At 40.6% G+C, this 22,966-nt stretch overlaps 3 protein-coding genes across 3 annotated transcripts; all 3 read left to right on the top strand.

Annotated features, from left to right (window-relative positions):
• Positions 1-2,024: 2,024 nt before the first annotated feature.
• LOC310818415 (cholesterol 24-hydroxylase-like) lies at positions 2,025-5,985 on the top strand (the record flags this gene model as incomplete). The annotated part of the gene is made up of 14 exons (XM_083689359.1): positions 2,025-2,065; positions 2,317-2,398; positions 2,639-2,712; positions 2,942-3,028; positions 3,204-3,342; positions 3,594-3,707; positions 3,805-3,967; positions 4,125-4,190; positions 4,307-4,379; positions 4,502-4,586; positions 5,096-5,206; positions 5,419-5,507; positions 5,634-5,700; positions 5,833-5,985. 14 exons carry the CDS (start codon positions 2,025-2,027, stop codon positions 5,983-5,985), a joined length of 1,344 nt encoding a protein of 447 aa, XP_083545485.1.
• Positions 5,986-7,852: 1,867 nt separating this feature from the next.
• On the top strand, positions 7,853-13,930 carry LOC310818163 (cholesterol 24-hydroxylase-like). The gene is made up of 15 exons (XM_083688962.1): positions 7,853-8,007; positions 8,204-8,281; positions 8,653-8,734; positions 8,998-9,071; positions 9,182-9,268; positions 9,381-9,519; positions 9,769-9,882; positions 9,980-10,142; positions 10,304-10,369; positions 10,489-10,561; positions 10,658-10,742; positions 12,260-12,370; positions 12,456-12,544; positions 12,671-12,737; positions 12,877-13,930. The coding sequence occupies exons 1-15, from the start codon at positions 7,859-7,861 to the stop codon at positions 13,051-13,053; spliced, it is 1,554 nt and encodes a 517-aa protein (XP_083545088.1). The 5' UTR covers positions 7,853-7,858; the 3' UTR covers positions 13,054-13,930.
• Positions 13,931-14,764: 834 nt separating this feature from the next.
• Positions 14,765-21,689, top strand: LOC310818414 (cholesterol 24-hydroxylase-like; the record flags this gene model as incomplete). Its single annotated transcript, XM_083689358.1, has 15 exons — positions 14,765-14,970; positions 15,167-15,244; positions 15,607-15,688; positions 15,987-16,060; positions 16,171-16,257; positions 16,365-16,503; positions 16,751-16,864; positions 16,962-17,124; positions 17,285-17,350; positions 17,454-17,526; positions 17,623-17,707; positions 20,915-21,025; positions 21,123-21,211; positions 21,338-21,404; positions 21,537-21,689. The coding sequence occupies exons 1-15, from the start codon at positions 14,822-14,824 to the stop codon at positions 21,687-21,689; spliced, it is 1,530 nt and encodes a 509-aa protein (XP_083545484.1). The 5' UTR covers positions 14,765-14,821.
• Positions 21,690-22,966: the final 1,277 nt, after the last annotated feature.

Raw genomic sequence — 22,966 nt, 5'->3', positions numbered from 1 at the left:
TATGGTAACATAGTGGATAACACATTCAATGTTTTTCGTTCTACATAATGACTTGATTGAAATGAAAGACGCTCTCTTCTGGACCAATTCATGGTATTTATCGAACGTATCAAGACTTCAGAAGTGATCAACTTTATCCATTGGAAGAATCACAAACTGAGAAACTGTTATCCCCTCCAAATAAATCACGGTCATCAACCTCCATGTCTAGCCAACAGATGGGCCATAGTCTACGCCTCTCGACTCCTCTTCACACACTCATCATGGCACTGCACAACAAATTCAATGAAGAGATACGAACGTCTTCAGAGTAATGCACGATGGAGGAATGTTCAACCCCTCACATCTTTGATTTACAATGTTCATGTGCGTCGGTCGGCTGCCTCATCCACCGCGTCGGAATGCTATTTTGAACTTGTGCGTCGTTTGGATAGGCCTATCCGTCGCCTCCCACTTTTACCCAGCCTTCACCGCTACGCAATTTCTACCAATGATCCCGTATCAATGATCCGAGACCGATGAGCCTATTTTTAGTCATGGAGGAATTCCCTCCCCACTGAAGCAGATTTGAGTGAGAGAGGCGGCATAGGCTGTAATTTTGGCATAACTGTAACAGTATTCGAAGTTTAGAGATACAAAACTCTAATTCACCTCTCATTTAACTCCATTTAATTGGCCATGCATGACTAGGTTTTATTGAGTGCAAAGTGCATACCAAATATTTATGATACATCACTTAGACCTAGACTGTATTGGAGCCCCTGACATATTCACGCTGTGATGCTGCTCTTTTTCTCATTTGATTACACTGGAAGTTTGAGCAAACTCTGTTTTTTCTCCCGAAGTTCTATATTTTCTGATAATGAATGTCTATGTACACACCAGTCACTGTACAAACACTGATGAACTAGATTGGCCACTCAATTGGGTCTTGGACACCAAGGGCATTTGCCCCAATTGGTGAACTCTCGTACTAGCAGGCCGACTTAGTTAGTTAGAGGTTAGTCACTTTTTAGACTGGCTCTCATTACTGGCTCTCACTGAAGTGAAAGAGTGTCAAATATAGTGAAGGCTGAAACGTTTTCCTAGTCCAGACCCCAGCGAGGATTCAGTCCTCTAAATACTAGTCCTCGTGTTTGTTCTCTGTTTTTAACAGTCTTTCCTTTATTCCCCAGAAACCCTACCCGGTTATTCACCTGTCTACCTGTCCGCCTGTCAACCTGCCTGCCCGCACTACCTGCCTGACCTGCCCTACCTTGTTTGTCATTTCCCCCTGCTTGTCCCATTCCCAGCTTCCGTTATTAAATACCTTATTATTTTACAAGACCAGTGCCCTAACCACTGTGCTATGAAGCCAGCTGCGCGACTCGACGATCCTTGCCCACTGCTCGAACCTTGGCCACACATTCAGAGATAAGGACATTTGGGTGTGCAAGAGAACGCGGCGGAAATCTTATGCGATAGTGTTTCATCAAAACAGTCTGGTCCGGTCTGGTCTCTCGCCTTGGTGAAGTTCATAATCAAGCAACATGGCAATGTTTCATTTGATTGCAAGTTGGATTGCTTATGTGTTTGCATACCTGTTTGTTCTTATTTGTATCGCATTTGTCGGGTATTGTCTGTATGTGAAATATATTCATTGGAAATATGATCATATACCGGGGCCGCCAAGGGAAAGGTGAGTATATATATTGAAATGTATGCACTCACTGCAATGTAAATCGCTTTGGATAAACGCGTCAGCTAAATGGCATATATAGTATATATAGTATATTATATATATTATATATTATTCAAATTATCTAATTGTGGTTAGCCTACCTAAATAGCATTAACACCTAATGCAAAATGTGTTTTATTGCCATCAATAATTTGAGTGACGTATTTAATTGTGAAAGATATCCTATTTGTAAGAGAATGCATGGGTCACTCATAAGGTACGCATCATTTAATTGCCTACTTTTCACTTCCCTCATCTTTCCCATAGTTTTCTGTTTGGACAAGCACCAATTATTATAAGAGAAATGGCAGAGGGTCGATGTACACACGACACATTCCTGAAATGGTGAGAGGCATCGGCTGGCTTGTACAGGTTCAGTGGGGGAGACTGTGTGTTGGTATTGTAATAGTGCGGGGCATGATGATTCTGCAGACAGGCACACCCCTCCAAACGCCCCCCCCTTGCACGCACGTACGCACACACATGATTTCTGAGTCTGAGAGTTGGCTCGAATCCAGAGTTAGAGGTTGCAGCTTGGCCACCTCATGTCTGAGGGTTAGGGTTAGGTTTAGTGCTGATAATGTGATCTTTCACAGGGCTGAGATATATGGACCGGTATACCGGATCAATACTCTACACTTTGTTATGATATGTATCGATGATCCGGAAGCCACAAAGGTAAAACTGTCCCCAACCTCTCCACACCTGGTTTCCAGATATGCTTCACTGTTGTGTAATCAACTGCACAATAAATGTATCAGACTGCCTCTTGCTCAAAATGCACTTTATTGAGAACTGTATGTGAAGAAATTGAGTTTCTTCACGTTTATTATACGGTACATACCTTTCTCTCTCTCTTCCATTCAATGTGCTCCGGAAACTTCCAAAACAAATCAAACACATGAATTGTCTCCACAGGAGATCCTGATGTCCCCAAAGTACCTTAAAGACCGATTGGTCTACAAACGTCTATTCTACTTGTTTGGACAGAGGTGATTCCTTCTGAATTGTGTTGGTGTACCTACTGTACAGTGATGGACATGGGGGGAACCCACCTGAACAATACTTTTACTTTAGCCTTTTATTTGTCTCTGGACCCACCCAGGTTCCCCTAGTGAATTAATTAAATTGTCACCACTGCCTACTTATGCAGGTTAACATGAGTAATCTCATCATGATCCCAGTAGCAAGGGGAAAAAAACGTCTTTTTTTTCTCTGTAGGTTTCTGGGAAGTGGCCTTATCACGGCAATGGATCACGAACATTGGTACAAACAGCGCAGAATCATGGACCCTGCCTTCAGCAGTTTGTAAGTAACTCCATTACTCCATCCGTAAGTCAAACTCTAGTGATTCTAGGCTCAAAGATGAATACATACAATTCTCACCAAAATCTAAAGTGTCTCACATTGCCCCCCTAAGACTGTCCTAAGCTTACACAGTAGAATCTTAGTATCAGTCACTCAACCATTCTGTGTTTGGCAGGTACCTGAGGGGTCTGATGGGGACCTTCAATGAGACGGCAGAGACACTGATGGACAGACTTGAGGACTTGGCAGACGGCAACACGCCCACTACCATGCATCCTCTGATTAACTCTGTGACCTTGGATGTCATTGTCAAGGTCAGGGTCCTGTTACCCTGCAATTACCACCCACTTTGATGATTGAGTGATTGATGTGATTGATTGGTTGACTTTATTTGACAATTCAAAAATACAATTTACAGTATGTAGATTCATTGTAGGATTGAATGAATCCATATATGGATTCATTGTAGATTCAAACCACTGTGTACAACACAAGACAGTCCTTACTTCCATTGGTAAATTAGATATTGGTAACCTGTCCTCTTCTCTACCTCAATTGTATGCAGGCGGCATTTGGAGTGGATTTGAATTTGGCTCAACAGACTGACTCCCCTTTTCCTAACGCCATAGAGATGTGTCTGAAAGGCATGTTCCACTATGTCAGGGATGCCTTTTTCCAGGTAAAATGGTGATTATATCTGTAATGATGTTGAATGAGTAATATGGTCACCTCCTGTGGCACATTGAGGGCTTGATGGTATAATTGGTCATTTCCAGTTCTACCCGAAGAACTGGAAGTTCATCAAGGAGGTGAGGGAGGCGTGTCAGCTACTGCGCACTACTGGTGATAAGTGGATCAAGGAGAGGAAGAGGGCCGTCCAAAACGGAGAGGACGTTCCTAAAGACATCCTCACCCAGATCCTCAAGACAGCTGGAAAAGGTTGGAGAACAATTACCATGCTAGAAGCTCTCCCAATGCCATGTAGAGCTGAGTCATTCATAACTAATTCATAACAGTTGCACACATCAAGTTTGGCAAGTTATTGATGAACAGTCACTACCATCTTGTTGTAACACGTGTATATAATTAATTTCAGAGGAAAACATGGATAAAGAGGATGAAGAGGTTATGCTGGACAACTTTGTGACGTTCTTTATCGCGGGTACTCCCTTGAATTAGCCATATTTGTTTTGAAATAAATCCTTCTTGATAAGTAACACTCCACACACCCGAAACTATACAACAGCTAGGTTGTTGTATTGTTGTTTTCTTTTATAGGGCAAGAGACAACAGCCAATCAACTAGCTTTTGCCATTATGGAGCTCAGTCGACTGCCAGAGATAATGACAAAGTAAACCAGAGAGTATACATTATTTATTTTCTTCAACACTTGTTTTCAACATTTTTTTCTTTTCTTTGGTAACTATCATCATCACAAAGGTAATTGGTTTCAGAGATGTTTAACTTCCCAAGGGTCAGGGAGGAGTTGGATGAGGTCATTGGGATGAAGAAGGACATCAGCTATGACGACCTGGGGAAAATGACCTACTTATCTCAGGTAAATATCACCTGCCCATTATAGTTGAGGTGTAATTGAAACTGACGTCAAGTTGCCAACGGCCATTATAATTGTCTTCGATCTAGAGCAAAGATTATGCAGCATTTGAGCAGTAGAGGTCCAGATTGTTCTTTAAACAATCACTTTGTTTTGTCTCCTGACTGGTTGAATAAAAGCTAAATGACCACTCAGACGATTGGCAGGTGATGGGGAGTTTCCCCCATACAATTTAAATCTCCTTGAGACCTTGAATCAAAGACTCTCTATAAATACAACACTAATTCTAATCTGACAGCATACTGTATATGCGTGTGTTGTGTTGTTTCAGGAGTATACTGCCAGTTCAGGTTATCCCGGGTTGATTTCAGATGTTCACTCACCAAAGTCGTCCTGATGATAACTCATCTATGCAAGTTCAGAAATATATTCTCCCCCTGCACAATGTCTACACTTTTCTTTTGATTTCATATCACTTTTCTATTACGCCCCCCCCCCCCCCCCCCCATCAGGTGTTAAAGGAGACATTGAGAATGTACCCCACGGCTCCAGGAACGTCTCGCTTCTTGCCAGAAGACATGGTCATCGCCGGCGTCCCCATCCCTGGCGGAGTCGCAGCTGTTGTGAGTGGCCTCATAATCAGAGTTGTTTATTTTGATTTGTTATCTTTATTAGTGTTAGTATAGAGAACATAAGCATGCTCTCATACTGTATATGTACCTGAAATATATCTGTACATACATTTCAGACTGAAAATAAATGGCAGAAATTCATTCATTTTAAAAGTCACTAATATAAGGTCAAAAATAAAGGTAAATGAATTGTCCTCTCATAGTTCAATACATATGTCACTGGAAGGATGGATAAATACTTTGAGGATCCACTGAGGTTTGATCCAGAGAGGTTTCATCCAGATGCTGCCAAGTAAGTATGGAATGTATGCATCATCTACCAAACACTTACTGTAGGCTACATTACCCCAGTATGATGGATCAATATATATGACGTTTGATGGAGATGTTGGATGTTGTGTTTTGTTTTCTCTTGAAGGCCCTATTACTGCTACTACCCTTTTGCCCTGGGCCCACGCTCCTGTCTGGGACAGAACTTTGCACAGGTGAACACACGCACGCACACACACACGCAAGCACGCACATTCGCAACAATCATGAGATATGTACTGTATCTCATCTATCCAAAGTCTGTAGTGTAACATTTGACAACCGTGTTGATGGCTGTATGTTTGCAGATGGAGGCTAAGGTTGTGATGGCCAAACTGGTGCAGAGGTTTGACTTCAGTCTGGTTCCTGGCCAGTCCTTCGACATCCTGGACACTGGGACTCTGAGACCAAAGAGTGGGGTGGTCTGCACCATTCGACACCGCAAACAGACCCCAACATGAATGTGAAGTGATGATTATCACCTGTCTTTCAACAACTGGGATAGAACTACTCGGTCAGACTTTAACATAACAATGTCCTAACAGTTAATCAGTGTTTTATACAAAGTTCATGTCTATTATCTTGTTTTTGATTATGTTATGAAAGATGAGATTTGCATTTTATTAAACAAAGATTTTGTATGATCAATATTTTTATGCACAGTGCCTGTCAGAGTGACATTTTATCAGGCACACAACAACCTACATTTGAACACAGGGTGGCACTGATCACCTTCAAAGCAATCTCAATTTTGGATGTCCTAGCACTTACCTTCTTGCGTGTCAATTCAGAATGTAACTCTGATTTGTATTATAGCCTGTTGAGAATACTCAGCTAAGGGAAATGTATTCTCTGTTTCTTAAGCTTTCATGTTACTGAACATTTGAAACATGTGTACTCATTGTGTGAAGTGGGTCACCAGGGGAGTGCATGTACAGTATGTGGGCTTTAGATATGATTATCTTCACATGGCAATTATCTTCACATGGTTTCACATGCTTCTGTCATTCACTTCAAGTTGATTTTGCATGATGTATGCATGGGGCCACATTCCACATTATAATAAAATGAAAATTATTGCATTACAATTAAAAATGCAATAGGGTTTACATTCAATTACATTTTCATTTTCTCTTTTTACATTATCATGGTACATGGTTACAGGGATATTTTTTTTCCTGGTTTGGCTCTGAACTTGGTTGTACAGTGCCCTATATAAGTATTGGAAAGAGGGAGCATATTGTCTTCTTTTAGCTCTACACTCCAACAGTTTGGATTTTAAATCAAACAATTATTATGGGTTTATTTTTCCACCATTACGGAGCAAGTTGAGCCAGGTTACCCCTTGACCCAGATCCCTACATCTGTGTTTTCTGAGCTCTAATAGTGGAACTCCGCACACCTACTTCTGGTCAATGTAAATGTTGGTAAATGAGAATTTCTTCAAAATAAGAGCGCCCAAGTTAAACTGTATTTAGCATTGAAACATGGAAAATAGGGATCAAGGAACCACAAACAATATGCTAATTATCTTAATAAAATATATATCAATCATCACCATATAATATTTGGTATAGTATTTCCCCAGAAGGGTTTGTAATTATTCTTATATCCTAATTACCCTGATGAAATAGTGTTGCCCCAGAATAAAGGACTGTACACAACTATTTTTCGGTACCACTCTACTCAGCAACATTTCTAGAATGCAGATCAGGTGAGTTTGAGTCTAAAGCGATGTCTTAGCAAATGTTACTGGCTCTTTACTGGCGCCATATAGCTCAAAGTGCCATTCATGCAGTGTGCAGGACACATATAATGGACTGTACAAAACTATTTTTCAAAGATTTCAATTGATCTCTGGTATCACTCTACTCTGCAACACTTCTAGAATATGGATGCAAATGTTGATGGCTCTTTACTCATACGTATGGCTGGAGAAAAGAACCATCAACATTTGCTAAGACATCGCTTTAGACTCAAACTCACCTGATCCATATATAGTTATGTACAGTCCAGTTTATACAAATATAATAGGCATGTAATTTCACCAGTATGTACATTTTCAAGATCAAAATGACTAAATTATATCTATTTTCTGTTGGGTAATTTGTCCTTATTTCACCAAAAACAAGAACAAATATTATCCATTCATTTTTTAACTCACGCTTTTGTTTTGAAAAAAAAACAGGAAGTCATTCAACGAGAACAGATCCGTAAGATCACAAGTTCGGACCTTTAGTACTGCACAAGATCCCAGAAAGTTCATGCGATACAATCAGTGTTTCATCAAGACAATCTGGTCTCTCGCCTTTGTGAAGTTAAAAATCAAGCAACATGGCAATGTTTCATTTGATTGGAAGTTGGATTGCTTATGTGTTTGCATACCTGTTTGTTCTTATTTGTATCGCATTTGCCGGGTTTTGTCTGTATGTGAAATATATTCATTGGAAATATGATCATATACCTGGGCCGCCAAGGGACAGGTGAATATATTCAATTCAATGTATTTATTTAATTTGTGTGGTTAACTTAACTAAGTAGGATTAACAGCCAAAGCAACATTAGGTTTATTGCCAATAACAATTCTGAGTGACATATTTCAATATGAAGATATCCCAATGATAAAGGAATGGCTAAACAATGAGGCCTATTTTAACTGTCTCACATCTTTCCACATAGTTTTCTATTTGGACACACACGAACGATTCTGAGAGAAATGGCAAATGATCGAATTGTACACGACAAATTCCTGGAATGGTGAGTTTTTGTGGGCGCTGTTGGGCATGCACACCCCTCGAAACATCCACAATCTCTCAGCGGACACGCAAACACGCAGGGACGGAATGGGGCAACATGTGCGGTCAGGTGCGGGCAGACCTGCGCGAAGGCCACAGATCGCGTCGCTCACCGGTCCATGTCAATGTTCCACCGGCCGAGGTGCTCCAGATGGCCAGTCCGCTACTGCAAGCACACACACACACACACACACACACACACACACACATACACACACAGCAAACTCAGATGAATAATGATTATTTTTTAAAGATAATATTATATTGATAATATTAATTTGATGTCTGGCCACCTCACCTCTGTGAATGTCCTGATAATGTGATCTTTCACAGGGCTGAGATATATGGACCTGTCTACAGGATGAACGGCCTACACGTAGTTTTTCTGTGTGTCAATGATCCGGAAGCCACAAAGGTAAAGCTGTCTATTCCCAACCTCTCCACACCTGGCTTGTGGATCAACATGCAGTATGCTTCACCATGACACAATCAATTGAGCAATACATAGAGCAAAGGCAATGTATAAGACTGCCTCTCACTCAACATGCAGCATTATTGCTTTTCAGAACAACTTTGCTCATTAGAACCCTTAAAAAGTCAGTTAAAGTGATATAAGACAATACAGCATCTTTATCTCTCTCTTACATGCAATGTGCACACTATGCATTGTCACCACAGGAGATCCTGATGTCCCCGAAATACCCTAAAGACTCAATGGTCTACAAGCGTCTATTCTACTTGTTTGGAAAGAGGTGATTCCTCCTGAATGTGTTGTTGTGTGCTATTACCTATGCTGGTTGATATAAGTGATCTCCCTATGATCACAGCGGGAGGTACAAACTCCTATTACCCTTCTCTGTAGGTTTCTAGGAAGTGGCCTGGTCACAGCAATGGATCATGAACAGTGGTACAAACAGCGCAGAATCATGGACCCTGCCTTCAGCAGTTTGTAAGTCACAACTAAAACACAACAAATGTGTTTCACTCTGCCCCCCCCCCCCCTCATGATGGCCTCAGCTTATACATTTGCATCAATACATTGATCACGCTGTGTTTGGCAGGTACCTGAGGGGTCTGATGGGGACCTTCAATGACACGGTGGAGACACTGATGGACAGGCTGGGGGACTTTGCAGACAGCAACACGCCTGCTACCATGCTTACTCTGGTCACCTCTGTGACCTTGGATGTCATTGTCAAGGTCAGGGTCCTGGTACCCTACAATCACCACCCACATTGATTGATTTACTGTATTTTACAACTCCAAAATACAATAGAAGACACAGATTTGAATCCATCATCAAATAAAATCATTGAGGAAAACTCAAGAACGTTTTACAACTGCCATTGTGGGAAATGCGATTTCCTATTTTACTTCATTAGTGCCTGTCTTCCATAAGCAAATTGGATATTGGTAACCTGTCCTAATTTCTACCTCAATTGTACGCAGGCGGCATTTGGAGTGGATTTGAATTTGGCTCAACAGACTGACTCCCCTTTTCCTAAGGCCATAGGGACTGTTCTTAAAGGGATGACGTACAATCTTAGGGATGACTTTTTCCAGGTAAAATGGTGATTATATCTGTAATGATGTTGAATGAGTAATATGGTCACCACCTGTGGCACATTGAGGGCTTGATGGTATAATTGGTCATTTCCAGTTCTACCCGAAGAACTGGAAGTTCATCAAGGAGGTGAGGGAGGCGTGTCAGCTACTGCGCACTACTGGTGATAAGTGGATCAAGGAGAGGAAGAGGGCCGTCCAAAACGGAGAGGACGTTCCTAAAGACATCCTCACCCAGATCGTCAAGACAGCTGGAAAAGGTTGGAGAACAATTACCATGCTAGAAGCTCTCCCAATGCAATATAGAGCTGAGTCATATCTTCACTCATTCATAACAGTTGGACACATCATCAAGATTGGCAAGTTATTGATGAACAGTCACTACCATCTTGTTGTAACACATGTATATGATTTTTTTCAGAGGAAAACATGGATAAAGAGGATGAAGAGCTTATGCTGGACAACTTTGTGACATTCTTTATTGCGGGTGGGTCTCCCTTGAATTAGCCATTTGTGTTTTGAAATAAATCCTTCTTGATAAGTAACACTCCACACAACTGAAACAGTGCAACAGCTATGCAAATTATTGTTGTTTTCTTTTTATAGGGCAAGAGACAACAGCCAATCAACTAGCTTTTGCCATTATGGAGCTCAGTCGACTGCCAGAGATAATGGCAAAGTAAGCAAAAGCGTATACATTATTTATTTTCTTCAACAATTGATCACTTTCATCATCATACAGGTTATTGGTTTCTGAGATGTTTAACTTCTCCAGGGTCAGGGAGGAGGTGGACGAGGTCATTGGGATGAAGAAGGACATCAGCTATGACGACCTGGGGAAAATGACCTACTTATCTCAGGTAATAATCACCTGTCTATTTTAGTTTAGGTGTCATTCATTGTCCAACACCATCTAGTTGTCTTAGACCTCTCGCAAAGATAATGCAGCATTTTTGCAGAAGAGGTCTACATTGCCATATAAACAGACCTATCTCCCTGTTTAGTCTCCTGACTGGTTGAATAAAGGCTATATTTTCAGACCGATGCTTCATATTGGTAGTTAAAATTTTTCTCCATTGTATACACACAAAAAATGGAACTATGCCCACAAGTCTGAAAACTTGAAGCTTATGTATCAACAGCAAGACTCCAGACTGCAAAACTCTAAGCACAAATCACATCATTTAGCACACTTTATTCACCTGGAAAACACTGACCTTTAAAATGCCACACCCTAATTACCAATTGGTCTCTCTCACTTCTCACCTGTTCAACCTCACGAAGAGGAAGTGAGATGTTATATGTCTCATGAAATCCGTGCAATTTTGGTTGACCATGTACTCAATTATGGCCTAACAATGACCGAAGCTGGGCAGCGAGTCCAGCCTAATTTAAGCCGCTTCACGGTAACCTCAGTTATCTGGGCATTTAGAGTTGAGAATAGGTGAGTAATCACTTCAGTCTTCTATACTCTCTACAGTAATTACAGTAATGTAACTTTATGGTTTCTATAGATATCTACAGTGCTTAGAGAAATGCACAGTGTAATGTTGTTTTGTCTTACATTTATGAAATATGTGTAGCCCATACTGTACATGTATACTTTTCACAGACACTTTTTCCCCTGCTGCTTGGCCAGGGAGAACATTGCAGGTGATGTAGATGAGGTCCTCTGGCCTGATCAAAATCAGAGACGGGATGCGGACTGATTTACATGTAGATCTGTTTCACCGCATTTTATATTTTTATTTTTTATGGGCCAGTCATCTTAACATTTTACTGTATTACAGTAACATAAATATCTCCTTTGTTACCTTTTTGTATTTGTGCACTGATTTCATCATTACATCCCAGGAAGACAATCTCAACATTTTCTTACTGTAGTGTTTTTCATTTTACTTATCAGTGCAATTACTGTGAGTTTTGCCAAAATAGGTAACATTTGTGTATTCTCAGAATTCTAACAATGTTGCAGTCAAGTTTACTAAACTTTAAAAAAGGAGAAAAAGGAAACGATTTCTACACAATTGTATACCTTTGAATATGTAACATGGCCTCATATATAAACAACATTTTGATGGTTGTGTTTTAAGTTGATCACACCAGTGTTTAATTGATGCTCTGTAAGAGATATTCATATGATAGCTGTGTGTATCGTTTTGGTGGAAAGAATCAGTTTTGAGAAGAGAGACCAGAGTTTTGACAAAAACTCTTTTCAGTTTTGTCTTTAGAGTTTCAAGAAATTGAGCTATAGTTTCAGGAAACGTGTTTAAACGATTGGGAAAAACTATTCTCCCCCTGCGCAATGTTTACACTATCTTTTGATTTCAAGTCACTTTTCTGTTTGTGAAAATATCAACCCCCCCCCCCCAATCAGGTGTTGAAGGAGACACTGAGACTCTACCCCACAGCTCCAGGAACGTCTCGCTTCTTGCCAGAAGACACGGTCATAGCCGGCGTCCCCATCCCTGCCGGAGTCGCAGTCTTTGTGAGTCGCCTCGAAATCAGAGGAAAAATCCCCATTCATTTTAAGTCTAAAAGTAATCAGTAGTCAATTAATTGTCTTGTCACAGTTCAGTTCATATGTCGCTGGAAGGATGGATAAATACTTTGAGGATCCACTGAGGTTTGATCCAGAGAGGTTTCATCCAGATGCTGCCAAGTAAGTATGGAATGTATGCATCATCTACCAAACACTTACTGTAGGCTACATTACCCCAGTATGATGGATCAATATATATGACGTTTGATGGAGATGTTGGATGTTGTGTTTTGTTTTCTCATGAAGGCCCTATTACTGCTACTACCCTTTTGCCCTGGGCCCACGCTCCTGCCTGGGAAAGAACTTTGCACAAGTGAACGCACGCACGCACGCACACACGCAAGCACGCACATTTGCAACAATCATTATTGATGAGATATGTACTGTATCTCATCTATCCAAAGTCTCTAGTGCAACATTTGACAACCGTGTTGATGGCTGTATGTTTGCAGATGGAGGCTAAGGTTGTGATGGCCAAACTGGTGCAGAGGTTTGACTTCAGTCTGGTTCCTGGCCAGTCCTTCGACCTCCTGGACACTGGGACTCTGAGACCAAAGAGTGGGGTGGTCTGCACCATTCGACACCGCAAACAGACCCCGCAAACAGACCCCAACATGAATGTGAAGTGATGATTATCACCTGTCTTTCAACAACTTGGATAGAACTACTCGGTCAGACTTAACGAAACAATGTCCTAACAGTTAATCATTGTTTTATACAAAGTTCATGTCTATTATTTTGTTTTTGATTATGTTATGAAAGATGAGATTTGCTTTTTATGAAACAAATATTTTGTATGATCAACTTACTGACCTTTATTTTTATGCATAGTGCCTGTCAGTGACATTTTATCAGACATTGATTTGTATTATAGCCTGTTGAGAATACTCAGCTAAGGGAAATGTATTCTCTGTTTCTTAAGCTTTCATGTTACTGAACATTTGAAACATGTGTACTCATTGTGTGAAGTGGGTCACCAGGGGAGTGCATGTACAGTATGTGGGCTATAGATTATCTTCACATGGCAATTATCTTCACATGGTTTCACATGCTTCTGTCATTCACTTCAAATTGATTTTGCATGATGTATGCATGGGGCCACATTCCACATTATAATAAAATGAAACTTTATACCCGTCATTACACGAAGCCACAGTGGAACACTCCAAACATGGCACTCCGGATTTCATTTGCATATTGTACAAGCAGCAACCCTTTGGATATTTCACGTCGGAGCTCACAAGACCAGTTCTCTTACCACTGAGCTACGGAGCAAGTTGAGCCAGTTTACCCCTTGATCGCTACATCTGTGTTCTCTGAGCTCTAATACTGGAATTCCGCACACCTACTGGTCAATGTAATGACCAGTAATGTAATGTTGGTAAATGAGAATTTCTTCAAAATAAGAGCGCCCAAGTTAAACTGTATTTAGCATTGAAACATGGAAAATAGGGATCAAGGAACCACAAACAATATGCTAATTATCTTAATAAAATATGTATCAATCATCACCATATAATATTTGGTATAGTATTGCCCCGGAAGGGTTTGTAATTGTTCTTATATCCTAATTACCCTGATGAAGTAGTGTTGCCCCAGAATAAAGGACTGTACAAAACTATTTTTCAAAGATTTCAATTAATCTCTGGTACCACTCTACTCAGCAACATTTCTAGAATGCAGATCAGGTGAGTTTGAGTCTAAAGCGATGTCTTAGCAAATGTTACTGGCTCTTTACTGGCGCCATACAGCTCAAAGTGCCATTCATGCAGTGTGCAGGACACATATAATGGACTGTACAAAACTATTTTTCAAAGATTTCAATTGATCTCTGGTATCACTCTACTCTGCAACACTTCTAGAATATGGATGCAAATGTTGATGGCTCTTTATTCATACAGCTCAAAGTGGCCTATCTGCAGGTGTATGGCTGGAGAAAAGAACCATCAACATTTGCTAAGACATCGCTTTTGACTCAAACTCATCTGATCCATATATAATTCTGTAAGAGTCCAGTTTATACAAATATAATAGGCATTGTGTAAAATTACATGTAATTTCACCAGTATGTACATTTTCAAGATCAAAATGACTAAATTATATCTATTTTCTGTTGGGTAATTTGTCCTTATTTCACCAAAAACAAGAGAAAATATTGTGATCCCATCACTTTCCATTCATTTTTTAATTCACGCTTTTATTTTGAAAAAATAAAATTTTCCGAAAAGGAAAACGCGAATCATTCAAGGTCAGAGAACACATATTAGTACGATCACAAGTTCGGACCTTTAGTACTGCACAAGATCCCAGAAAGTTCATGCGATACAGTCAGTGTTTCATCAAGACAATCTGGTCCGGCCTGGTCTCTCGTCTTTGTGAAGTTAAAAATCAAGCAACATGGCAATGTTTCATTTGATTGGAAGTTGGATTGCTTATGTGTTTGCATACCTGTTTGTTCTTATTTGTATCGCATTTGTCGGGTTTTGTCTGTATGTGAAATATATTCATTGGAAATATGATCATATACCTGGGCCGCCAAGGGACAGGTGAATATATTCAATTCAATGTATTTATTTAATTTGTGTGGTTAACTTAACTAAGTAGGATTAACAGCCAAAGCAACATTAGGTTTATTGCCAATAACAATTCTGAGTGACATATTTCAATATGAAGATATCCCAATGATAAAGGAATGGCTAAACAATGAGGCCTATTTTAACTGTCTCTCATCTTTCCCCATAGTTTTCTATTGGGACACACAAGAACGATTCTGAGAGAAATGGCAAATGGTCGAGTTATACACGACAAATTCCTGGAATGGTGAGTTTTTGTGGGCGATGTTGGGCATGCACAGCCCTCGAAACATCCACAATCTCTCAGCGCACACGCAAGCACGACGGAATGGGGCAACAGCTGCGGGCAGGTCGCGTCGCGTCCAGGTCAATGTTCGACCGGCCGAGGTGTTCCAGATGGCCAGTCCACTACTGCAAGCACACACACACACACACACACACACACACACACACACACACACACACACACACACACACACACACACACACACACACAGCAAACTCAGATGAATAATGATTCTTTTTTAAGATAATATTATATTGATAATATTAATTTGATGTCTGGCCACCTCTCCTCTGTGAATGTCCTGATAATGTGATCTTTCACAGGGCTGAAATATATGGACCTGTCTACAGGATGAACGGCCTACACATAGTTTTTCTGTGTGTCAATGATCCGGAAGCCACAAAGGTAAAGCTGTCTATTCCCAATCTCTCCACACCTGGCTTGTGGATCAACATGCAGTATGCTTCACCATGACGCAATCAATTGAGCAATACATAGAGCAAAGGCAATGTATAAGACTGCCTCTCACTCAACATGCAGAGCATTAAGATAACTATTGCTTTTCAGAACAACTTTGCTCATTAGAACCCTTAAAAAGTCAGTTAAAGTGATAAAAGAAAATACAGCATCTTTATCTCTCTCTTACATGCAATGTGCTCTGGAACTTCCAAAACAAATCAAACACTATGCATTGTCACCACAGGAGATCCTGATGTCCCCAAAATACCCTAAAGACCCATGGATCTACAAGCGTCTATTCTACTTGTTTGGAAAGAGGTGATTCCTCCTGAATGTGTTGTTGTGTGCTATTGCCTATGCCGGTTGATATAAGTGATCTCCCTATGATCACAGCGGGAGGTACAAACTCCTATTACCCTTCTCTGTAGGTTTCTAGGAAGTGGCCTGGTCACAGCAATGGATCACGAACAGTGGTACAAACAGCGCAGAATCATGGACCCTGCCTTCAGCAGTTTGTAAGTCACAACTAAAACACAACAAATGTGTTTCACTCCCCCGCCCCCTCATGATGGCCTTGGCTTATACATTTGCATCAATACATTGATCACGTTGTGTTTGGCAGGTACCTGAGGGGTCTGATGGGGACCTTCAATGACACGGTGGAGACACTGATGGACAGGCTGGGGGGCTTGGCAGACAGCAACACACCTGCTACCATGCATACTCTGGTCAACTCTGTGACCTTGGATGTCATTGTCAAGGTCAGGGTCCTTCGTACCCTACAATCACCACCCACATGGATTGATTTACTTTATTTTACTCCAAAATACAATGGAAGACACAGATTTGGATCCATCATAAAATAAAATCATTGAGGAAAACTCAAGAACGTTTTATAACTGCCATTGTGGGAAATGCGATTTCCTATTTTACTTCATTAGTGCCTGTCTTCCATAAGCAAATTGGATATTGGTAACCTGTCCTAATTTCTACCTCAATTGTACGCAGGCGGCATTTGGAGTGGATTTGAATTTGGCTCAACAGACTGACTCCCCTTTTCCTAACACCATAGGGACTGTTCTTAAAGGGATGACGTACAATGTTAGGGATATGTTTTTCCAGGTAAAATGGTGATTATATCTGTAATGATGTTGAATGAGTAATATGGTCACCACCTGTGGCACATTGAGGGCTTGATGGTATAATTGGTCATTTCCAGTTCTACCCGAAGAACTGGAAGTTCATCAAGGAGGTGAGGGAGGCGTGTCAGCTACTGCGCACTACTGGTGATAAGTGGATCAAGGAGAGGAAGAGGGCCGTCCAAAACGGAGAGGACGTTCCTAAAGACATCCTCACCCAGATCCTCAAGACAGCTGGAAAAGGTTGGAGAACAATTACCATGCTAGAAGCTCTCCCAATGCCATGTAGAGCTGAGTTATTCATAACTAATTCATAACAGTTGCACACATCATCAAGTTTGGCAAGTTATTGATGAACAGTCACTACCATCTTGTTGTAACACATGTATATGATTTTTTTCAGAGGAAAACATGGATGAAGAGGATGAAGAGCTTATGCTGGACAACTTTCTGACGTTCTTTATTGCGGGTGGGTCTCCCTTGAATTAGCCATATCCTTCTTGATAAGTAACACTCCACACAACTGAAACAGTGCAACAGCTATGCAAATTATTGTTGCTTTCCTTTTATAGGGCAAGAGACAACAGCCAATCAACTAGCTTTTGCCATTATGGAGCTCAGTCGACTACCAGAGATAATGGCAAAGTAAGCAAAAGCGTATACATTATTTATTTTCTTCAACAATTGATCATTTTCATCATCATACAGGTTATTGGTTTCTGAGATGTTTAACTTCTCCAGGGTCAGGGAGGAGGTGGACGAGGTCATTGGGATGAAGAAGGACATCAGCTATGACGACCTGGGGAAAATGACCTACTTATCTCAGGTAATAATCACCTGTCTATTTTAGTTTAGGTGTCATTCATTGTCCAACACCATCTAATTGTCTTAGACCTCTCGCAAAGATAATGCAGCATTTTTGCAGAAGAGGTCTACATTGCTGCCCTGTTTAGTCTTCTGACTGGTTGAATAAAGGCTACATTTTCACTCAGACCGATGCTTCATATATGGTAGTTGCAGTTATATCCTCCATTGTATACACACAAAAAATGGAACTATGCCCACAAGTCTGAAAACTTGAAGCTCAACTATGCACACAAGTCTGAAAACTTGAAGCTCAAACTTGAAGCTCAAAACTTGAAGCTCAAACTTGAAACTCAATGGGCAAAACACTTTGTGTCAGAGCATGAAAAAGGCCTCAGGTAACCTCTACTGTGTTGGGGGAAAAATGGAGCAGCATGGAGAACACAGAGGAAGAGGAAGAAAGAGAGCAAGAGCAAGAGCAAGAGCAATAGGAGGAAGACGAGGACGAAGAGGAAGTGAGATTTTATATGTCTCATGAAATCTGTGCAATTTTGGTTGACCATGTACTCAATCATGGCCTAACAATAACTGAAGCTGGGCAGCGAGTCCAGCCTAATTTAAGCCGCTTTATGGTAACCTCAGTTATCTGGGCATTTAGAGTTGAGAATAGGTGAGTAATCACTTCAGTCTTCTATACTCTCTACAGTAATTACAGTAATGTAACTTTATGGTTTCTATAGATATCTACAGTGCTTAGAGAAATGTACAGTGTAATGTTGTTTTGTCTTACATTTATGAAATATGTGTAGCCCATACTGTACATGTATACTTTTCACAGACACTTTTTCCCCTGCTGCTTGGCCAGGGAGAACATTGCAGGCGATGTAGATGAGGTCCTCTGGCCTGATCAAAATCAGAGACGGGATGCAGACTGATTTACATGTAGATCTGTTTCACCGCATTTTATATTTTTATTTTTATTTTTTATGGGCCAGTCATCTTAACATTTTACTGTATTACAGTAACAAATAAATATCTCCTTTGTTACTTTTTTGTATTTGTGCACTGATTTCATCATTACATCCCCAGGAAGACAATCTAAACATTTTCTTACTGTAGTGTTTTTCATTTTACTTATTAGTGCAATTACTGTGAGTTTTGCCAAAATAGGTAACATTTGTGGATTCTCAGAACTCTAACAATGTTGCAGTATCAACTGTAAGTTTACAGTATGACTCTGGGAAGTTGGGTTGTGAGTTTAGCCCAATTGGATAGACAAATGTGCATTGTATCCTATTCTGATATAATGATTGTGTCAATACAATATTTACATGATATATTCACAGTATTGTATTACAATATGGAAACAGTCTTTATACTGTATGTACCATAACATTGAAACCTATTTTAGGACAAAAAAAACAACCCTAAACTCTAAAAAGAGGAGAAAAAGGAAACGATTTCTACACAATTGTATACATTTGAATATGTAACATGGCCTCAAATATAAACAATATTTTGTTGGTTGTGTTTTAAGTTTATCACACCAGTGTTTAATTGATGCTCTGTAAGAGATATTCATATGATAGCTGTGTGTATCGTTTTGGTGGAAAGAATCAGTTTTGAGAAAAGAGAACAGAGTTTTGACAAAATGGTTAACTCTTTTCAGTTTTGTCTTTAGAGTTTTGAGAAATTCAGAATCAGAATCAGAATCAGAATTATTTTATTTGGCCAAGTATATTTGCACATACAGGAAATTGACTTGGTGAGGTCGGTGCGTGGACATAAAAAACAAATAGCAAATATTGACAAGAAATTTACAAAATAGCAAAGTATTAACAAAAATAACAAATTTACTAATTTACAAAAAAGAGCAGCAAAACAATACATCTTGTAGGCACAAGAGGCTGTGAAATGGTTGTGGGACATGTACACTATAAATTAGAATAATTTTAAATAATTTTAAATTACACTGTCAGTGCGTTGTTTGTGTGACAGGGTAGGGGGGGGGGGGAGAGGCAGGGGTCTTGGTTGTGAGCCCCACTGCCATGGGGAAGAAACTTTTCAGGTGGCACAATGTTTTAGTCTTGATTGACCGGAACCTTTTGACGGATGGAAGTCTCTGGAAGAGGTGATGACCAGGATGGGAAGGATCAGCGATGATCTGTCCTGCTCTCTTACTGGTTCTGGAGTGGAACAGGTCCAGCAGAGATGGCAGGTTGCAGCCGATGACCTTCTCGGCTGGCCGAATGATCCGCTGCAATCTGCCTTTGTCCTTGGCAGTGGAGGCAGCAAACCAGACAGTGATTGATGAGCTGAGGATGGACTCAATGATGGCCGTGTAGAACTCAACCATCACTTTCTGCAGCATGTTGAATTTCTTCAGCTGCCGTAGGAAGAACATCCTCTGCTGGGCCTTCTGGATGGTGGAGGTGATGTTCTCCGCCCACCTGAGGTCCTTTGAAATTATTGTCCCCAGGAATCTGAATGACTCCACAATGTTAACTGAAAAGTCACACATTATGAGGGGGGTGGTTGGGGCTGGGCTTCTCCTGAAGTCTACTACCATCTCTACAGTTTTTAGGGCATTCCAAGTAGTTCTGGCTGCGCCAGGCTGTCAACTTCCTCCCTGTAGGCGGCCTCATCACTGTTGGAGATGAATCCAATGAGGGTTGTGTCATCCGCAAACTTCAGGAGTTCGACAGAAGGGTGGCTAGAGGTGCAGCTGTTGGTGTAGAGGGAGAAGAGTAGAGGAGAGAGCACACAGCCTTGTGGGGCTCCGGTGCTGATGTTCCGGGGCTCTGAGACAAGCTTGCCTAGCCGTACCTACTGCTTCCTATCTGTCAGAAAATCAGTGATCCACCTGCAGGTGGGCTCAGGCACGCTCAGCTGGGATAGCTTATCCTGGAGGAGAGCTGGGGCGATAGTGTTAAATGCAGAGCTGAAGTCCACAAACAGGATCCTGGCGTAGGTGCCGGGGGAGTCTAGGTGCTGTAGGATGAAGTGAAGTCCCATGTTGACTGCATCGTCTACAGACCTGTTGGCTCTATAGGCAAACTGCAGTGGGTCAAGGAGGGGGTTGGTGATGGCCTTGAGCTATAGTTTCAGGAAACATGTTTAAACGATTGGGAAAAACTATTCTCCCCCTGCGCAATGTTTACACTATCTTTTGATTTCAAGTCACTTTTCTGTTTGTGAAAATATCAACCCCCCCCCCCCCCCCCATCAGGTGTTGAAGGAGACACTGAGACTCTACCCCACAGCTCCAGGAACGTCTCGCTTGTTGCCAGAAGACACGGTCATAGCCGGCGTCCCCATCCCTGCCGGAGTCGCAGTCTTTGTGAGTCGCCTCGAAATCAGAGGAAAAAATCCTCATTCATTTTAAAATCACTGATATAAAGTCTAAAAGTAAACGTCAATTAATTGTCTTGTCACAGTTCAGTTCATATGTCGCTGGAAGGATGGATAAAAACTTTGAGGATCCACTGAGGTTTGATCCAGAGAGGTTTCATCCAGATGCTGCCAAGTAAGTATGGAATGTATGCATCATCTACCAAACACTTACTGTAGGCTACATTACCCCAGTATGATGGATCAATATATATGACGTATGATGGAGATGTTGGATGTTGTGTTGTGTTTTCTCTTGAAGGCCCTATTACTGCTACTACCCTTTTGCCCTGGGCCCACGCTCCTGCCTGGGACAGAACTTTGCACAGGTGAACGCACGCACGCACGCACACACGCAAGCACGCACATTCGCAACAATCATGAGATATGTACTGTATCTCATCTATCCAAAGTCTGTAGTGTAACATTTGACAACCGTTTTGATGGCTGTATGTTTGCAGATGGAGGCTAAGGTTGTGATGGCCAAACTGGTGCAGAGGTTTGACTTCAGTCTGGTTCCTGGCCAGTCCTTCGACATCCTGGACACTGGGACTCTGAGACCAAAGAGTGGGGTGGTCTGCACCATTCGACACCGCAAACAGACCCCAACCTAAATGTGAAGTGATGATTATCACCTGTCTTGCAATGATGGATGTTTTTAAAAGGTTTAATTTGAATGAGAATAGAGTATTGATTTAATCATATCGAAATATTTGTATAAATGTTATCAAAGTATATCCTGTCGTTGATGTCAGTGATATTTTCTCAGACCCACAAAATAACCTACATTTGAATACGCTGATCACCTTCAAAGCAATCTGAATTCTTGATGTCTTAGCACTTCCCTCATTGAGTGTCAATTCAGACACCTGTTTATTGTTTTTTGTAGTGGAAGAATGGGATGTTAATGTATATTATAGCCTGTTGAGAACACTCAGTCTTTCTGTTTCTTTAGCTTCCATGTCACCAACCACTTGAAACATGTGGCATTAGGTTGATTATAAGTACAGTCAATGAGAAATAATATTGTATGGCGATATAATTACATGTGATAGCAGATGAGAACTGTGACAATTTGTTTTCAATTTGTCTTAAGATAGATGAAGACTCTGAAGAGTATAGTTTGATGTTCTTTCATTCAAATTATTTGCTATGCTTTAGTGTGCTTTTTGCTTTAAGTTGATTTAACATGATGTATGCATTCCACGTTGAAATAAAATGCAAATGATTGCATTATAATTACAAATGCAATAGTGTTACATTTAATTCAATTTTAATTTTCTCTTTTTACATTATCATGGCACATGGATTTAAGTTGAGTTGCGTGTCATAATAATTCCTGCATTTTAAGATTGATGTAGCTACTTTAACCCACAGAGTGGCGCTATGCTGCTACTGTTCAGGAACATTCTCACATTTTGCACCTTTCTGACCTGTTCTTGACTTTGCTCTCTCTTTCAACCTCTTTTGGTATTTAAACACCTGTTGATTGGCATTTCAGAGTCAAGGGTAAGTCCCTCTTGGTTCTTTAGCTTTCACGTTGCAATGATTAACCAAACTGGGTTGACAGTAGAATGGATGTAGGCCATTATTATTTCCACAAATAATATTAGATTCATTACAAGTAGTCTTAACAAAAGAGAGCCATTTTAATAGCACTGATATCAGTGCTATAATAACATGACATGTCATATTACTGTATAGCACTAATAAAATATGGCTCTTACTAAACTGTTAAAAGCAGAGCATATGACAAATGTGAAATGTTTATTGTTTTCAGGAATTTACAGGAGTTTTAGAGAGGAGATACTCCCATAATAAACAATAGACTCAGAACTAAAATATCACTAGCTGAAAATATCAAGAAAACAAAAGCTTTTAAAATTCAACT

Source organism: Argentina silus, assembly GCF_951799395.1.
Source record: "Argentina silus genome assembly, chromosome: 17".
In the NCBI taxonomy this organism is placed as follows: domain Eukaryota; kingdom Metazoa; phylum Chordata; class Actinopteri; order Argentiniformes; family Argentinidae; genus Argentina; species Argentina silus.
Note: the sequence above shows the minus strand (reverse complement) of the source record. Positions and strands in the feature narration are given on the sequence as shown.

Bases quoted from the DNA above. Each gene is read 5' to 3' on its own strand.
- LOC310818163 (XM_083688962.1), top strand. From the start codon at position 7,859: ATGGCAATGTTTCATTTGATTGGAAGTTGGATTGCTTATGTGTTTGCA. The intron at 8,735-8,997 runs GTAAAGCTGTCT...TTGTCACCACAG, and splicing joins ATGATCCGGAAGCCACAAAG to GAGATCCTGATGTCCCCGAA. The intron at 9,072-9,181 runs GTGATTCCTCCT...CCTTCTCTGTAG, and splicing joins TTCTACTTGTTTGGAAAGAG to GTTTCTAGGAAGTGGCCTGG.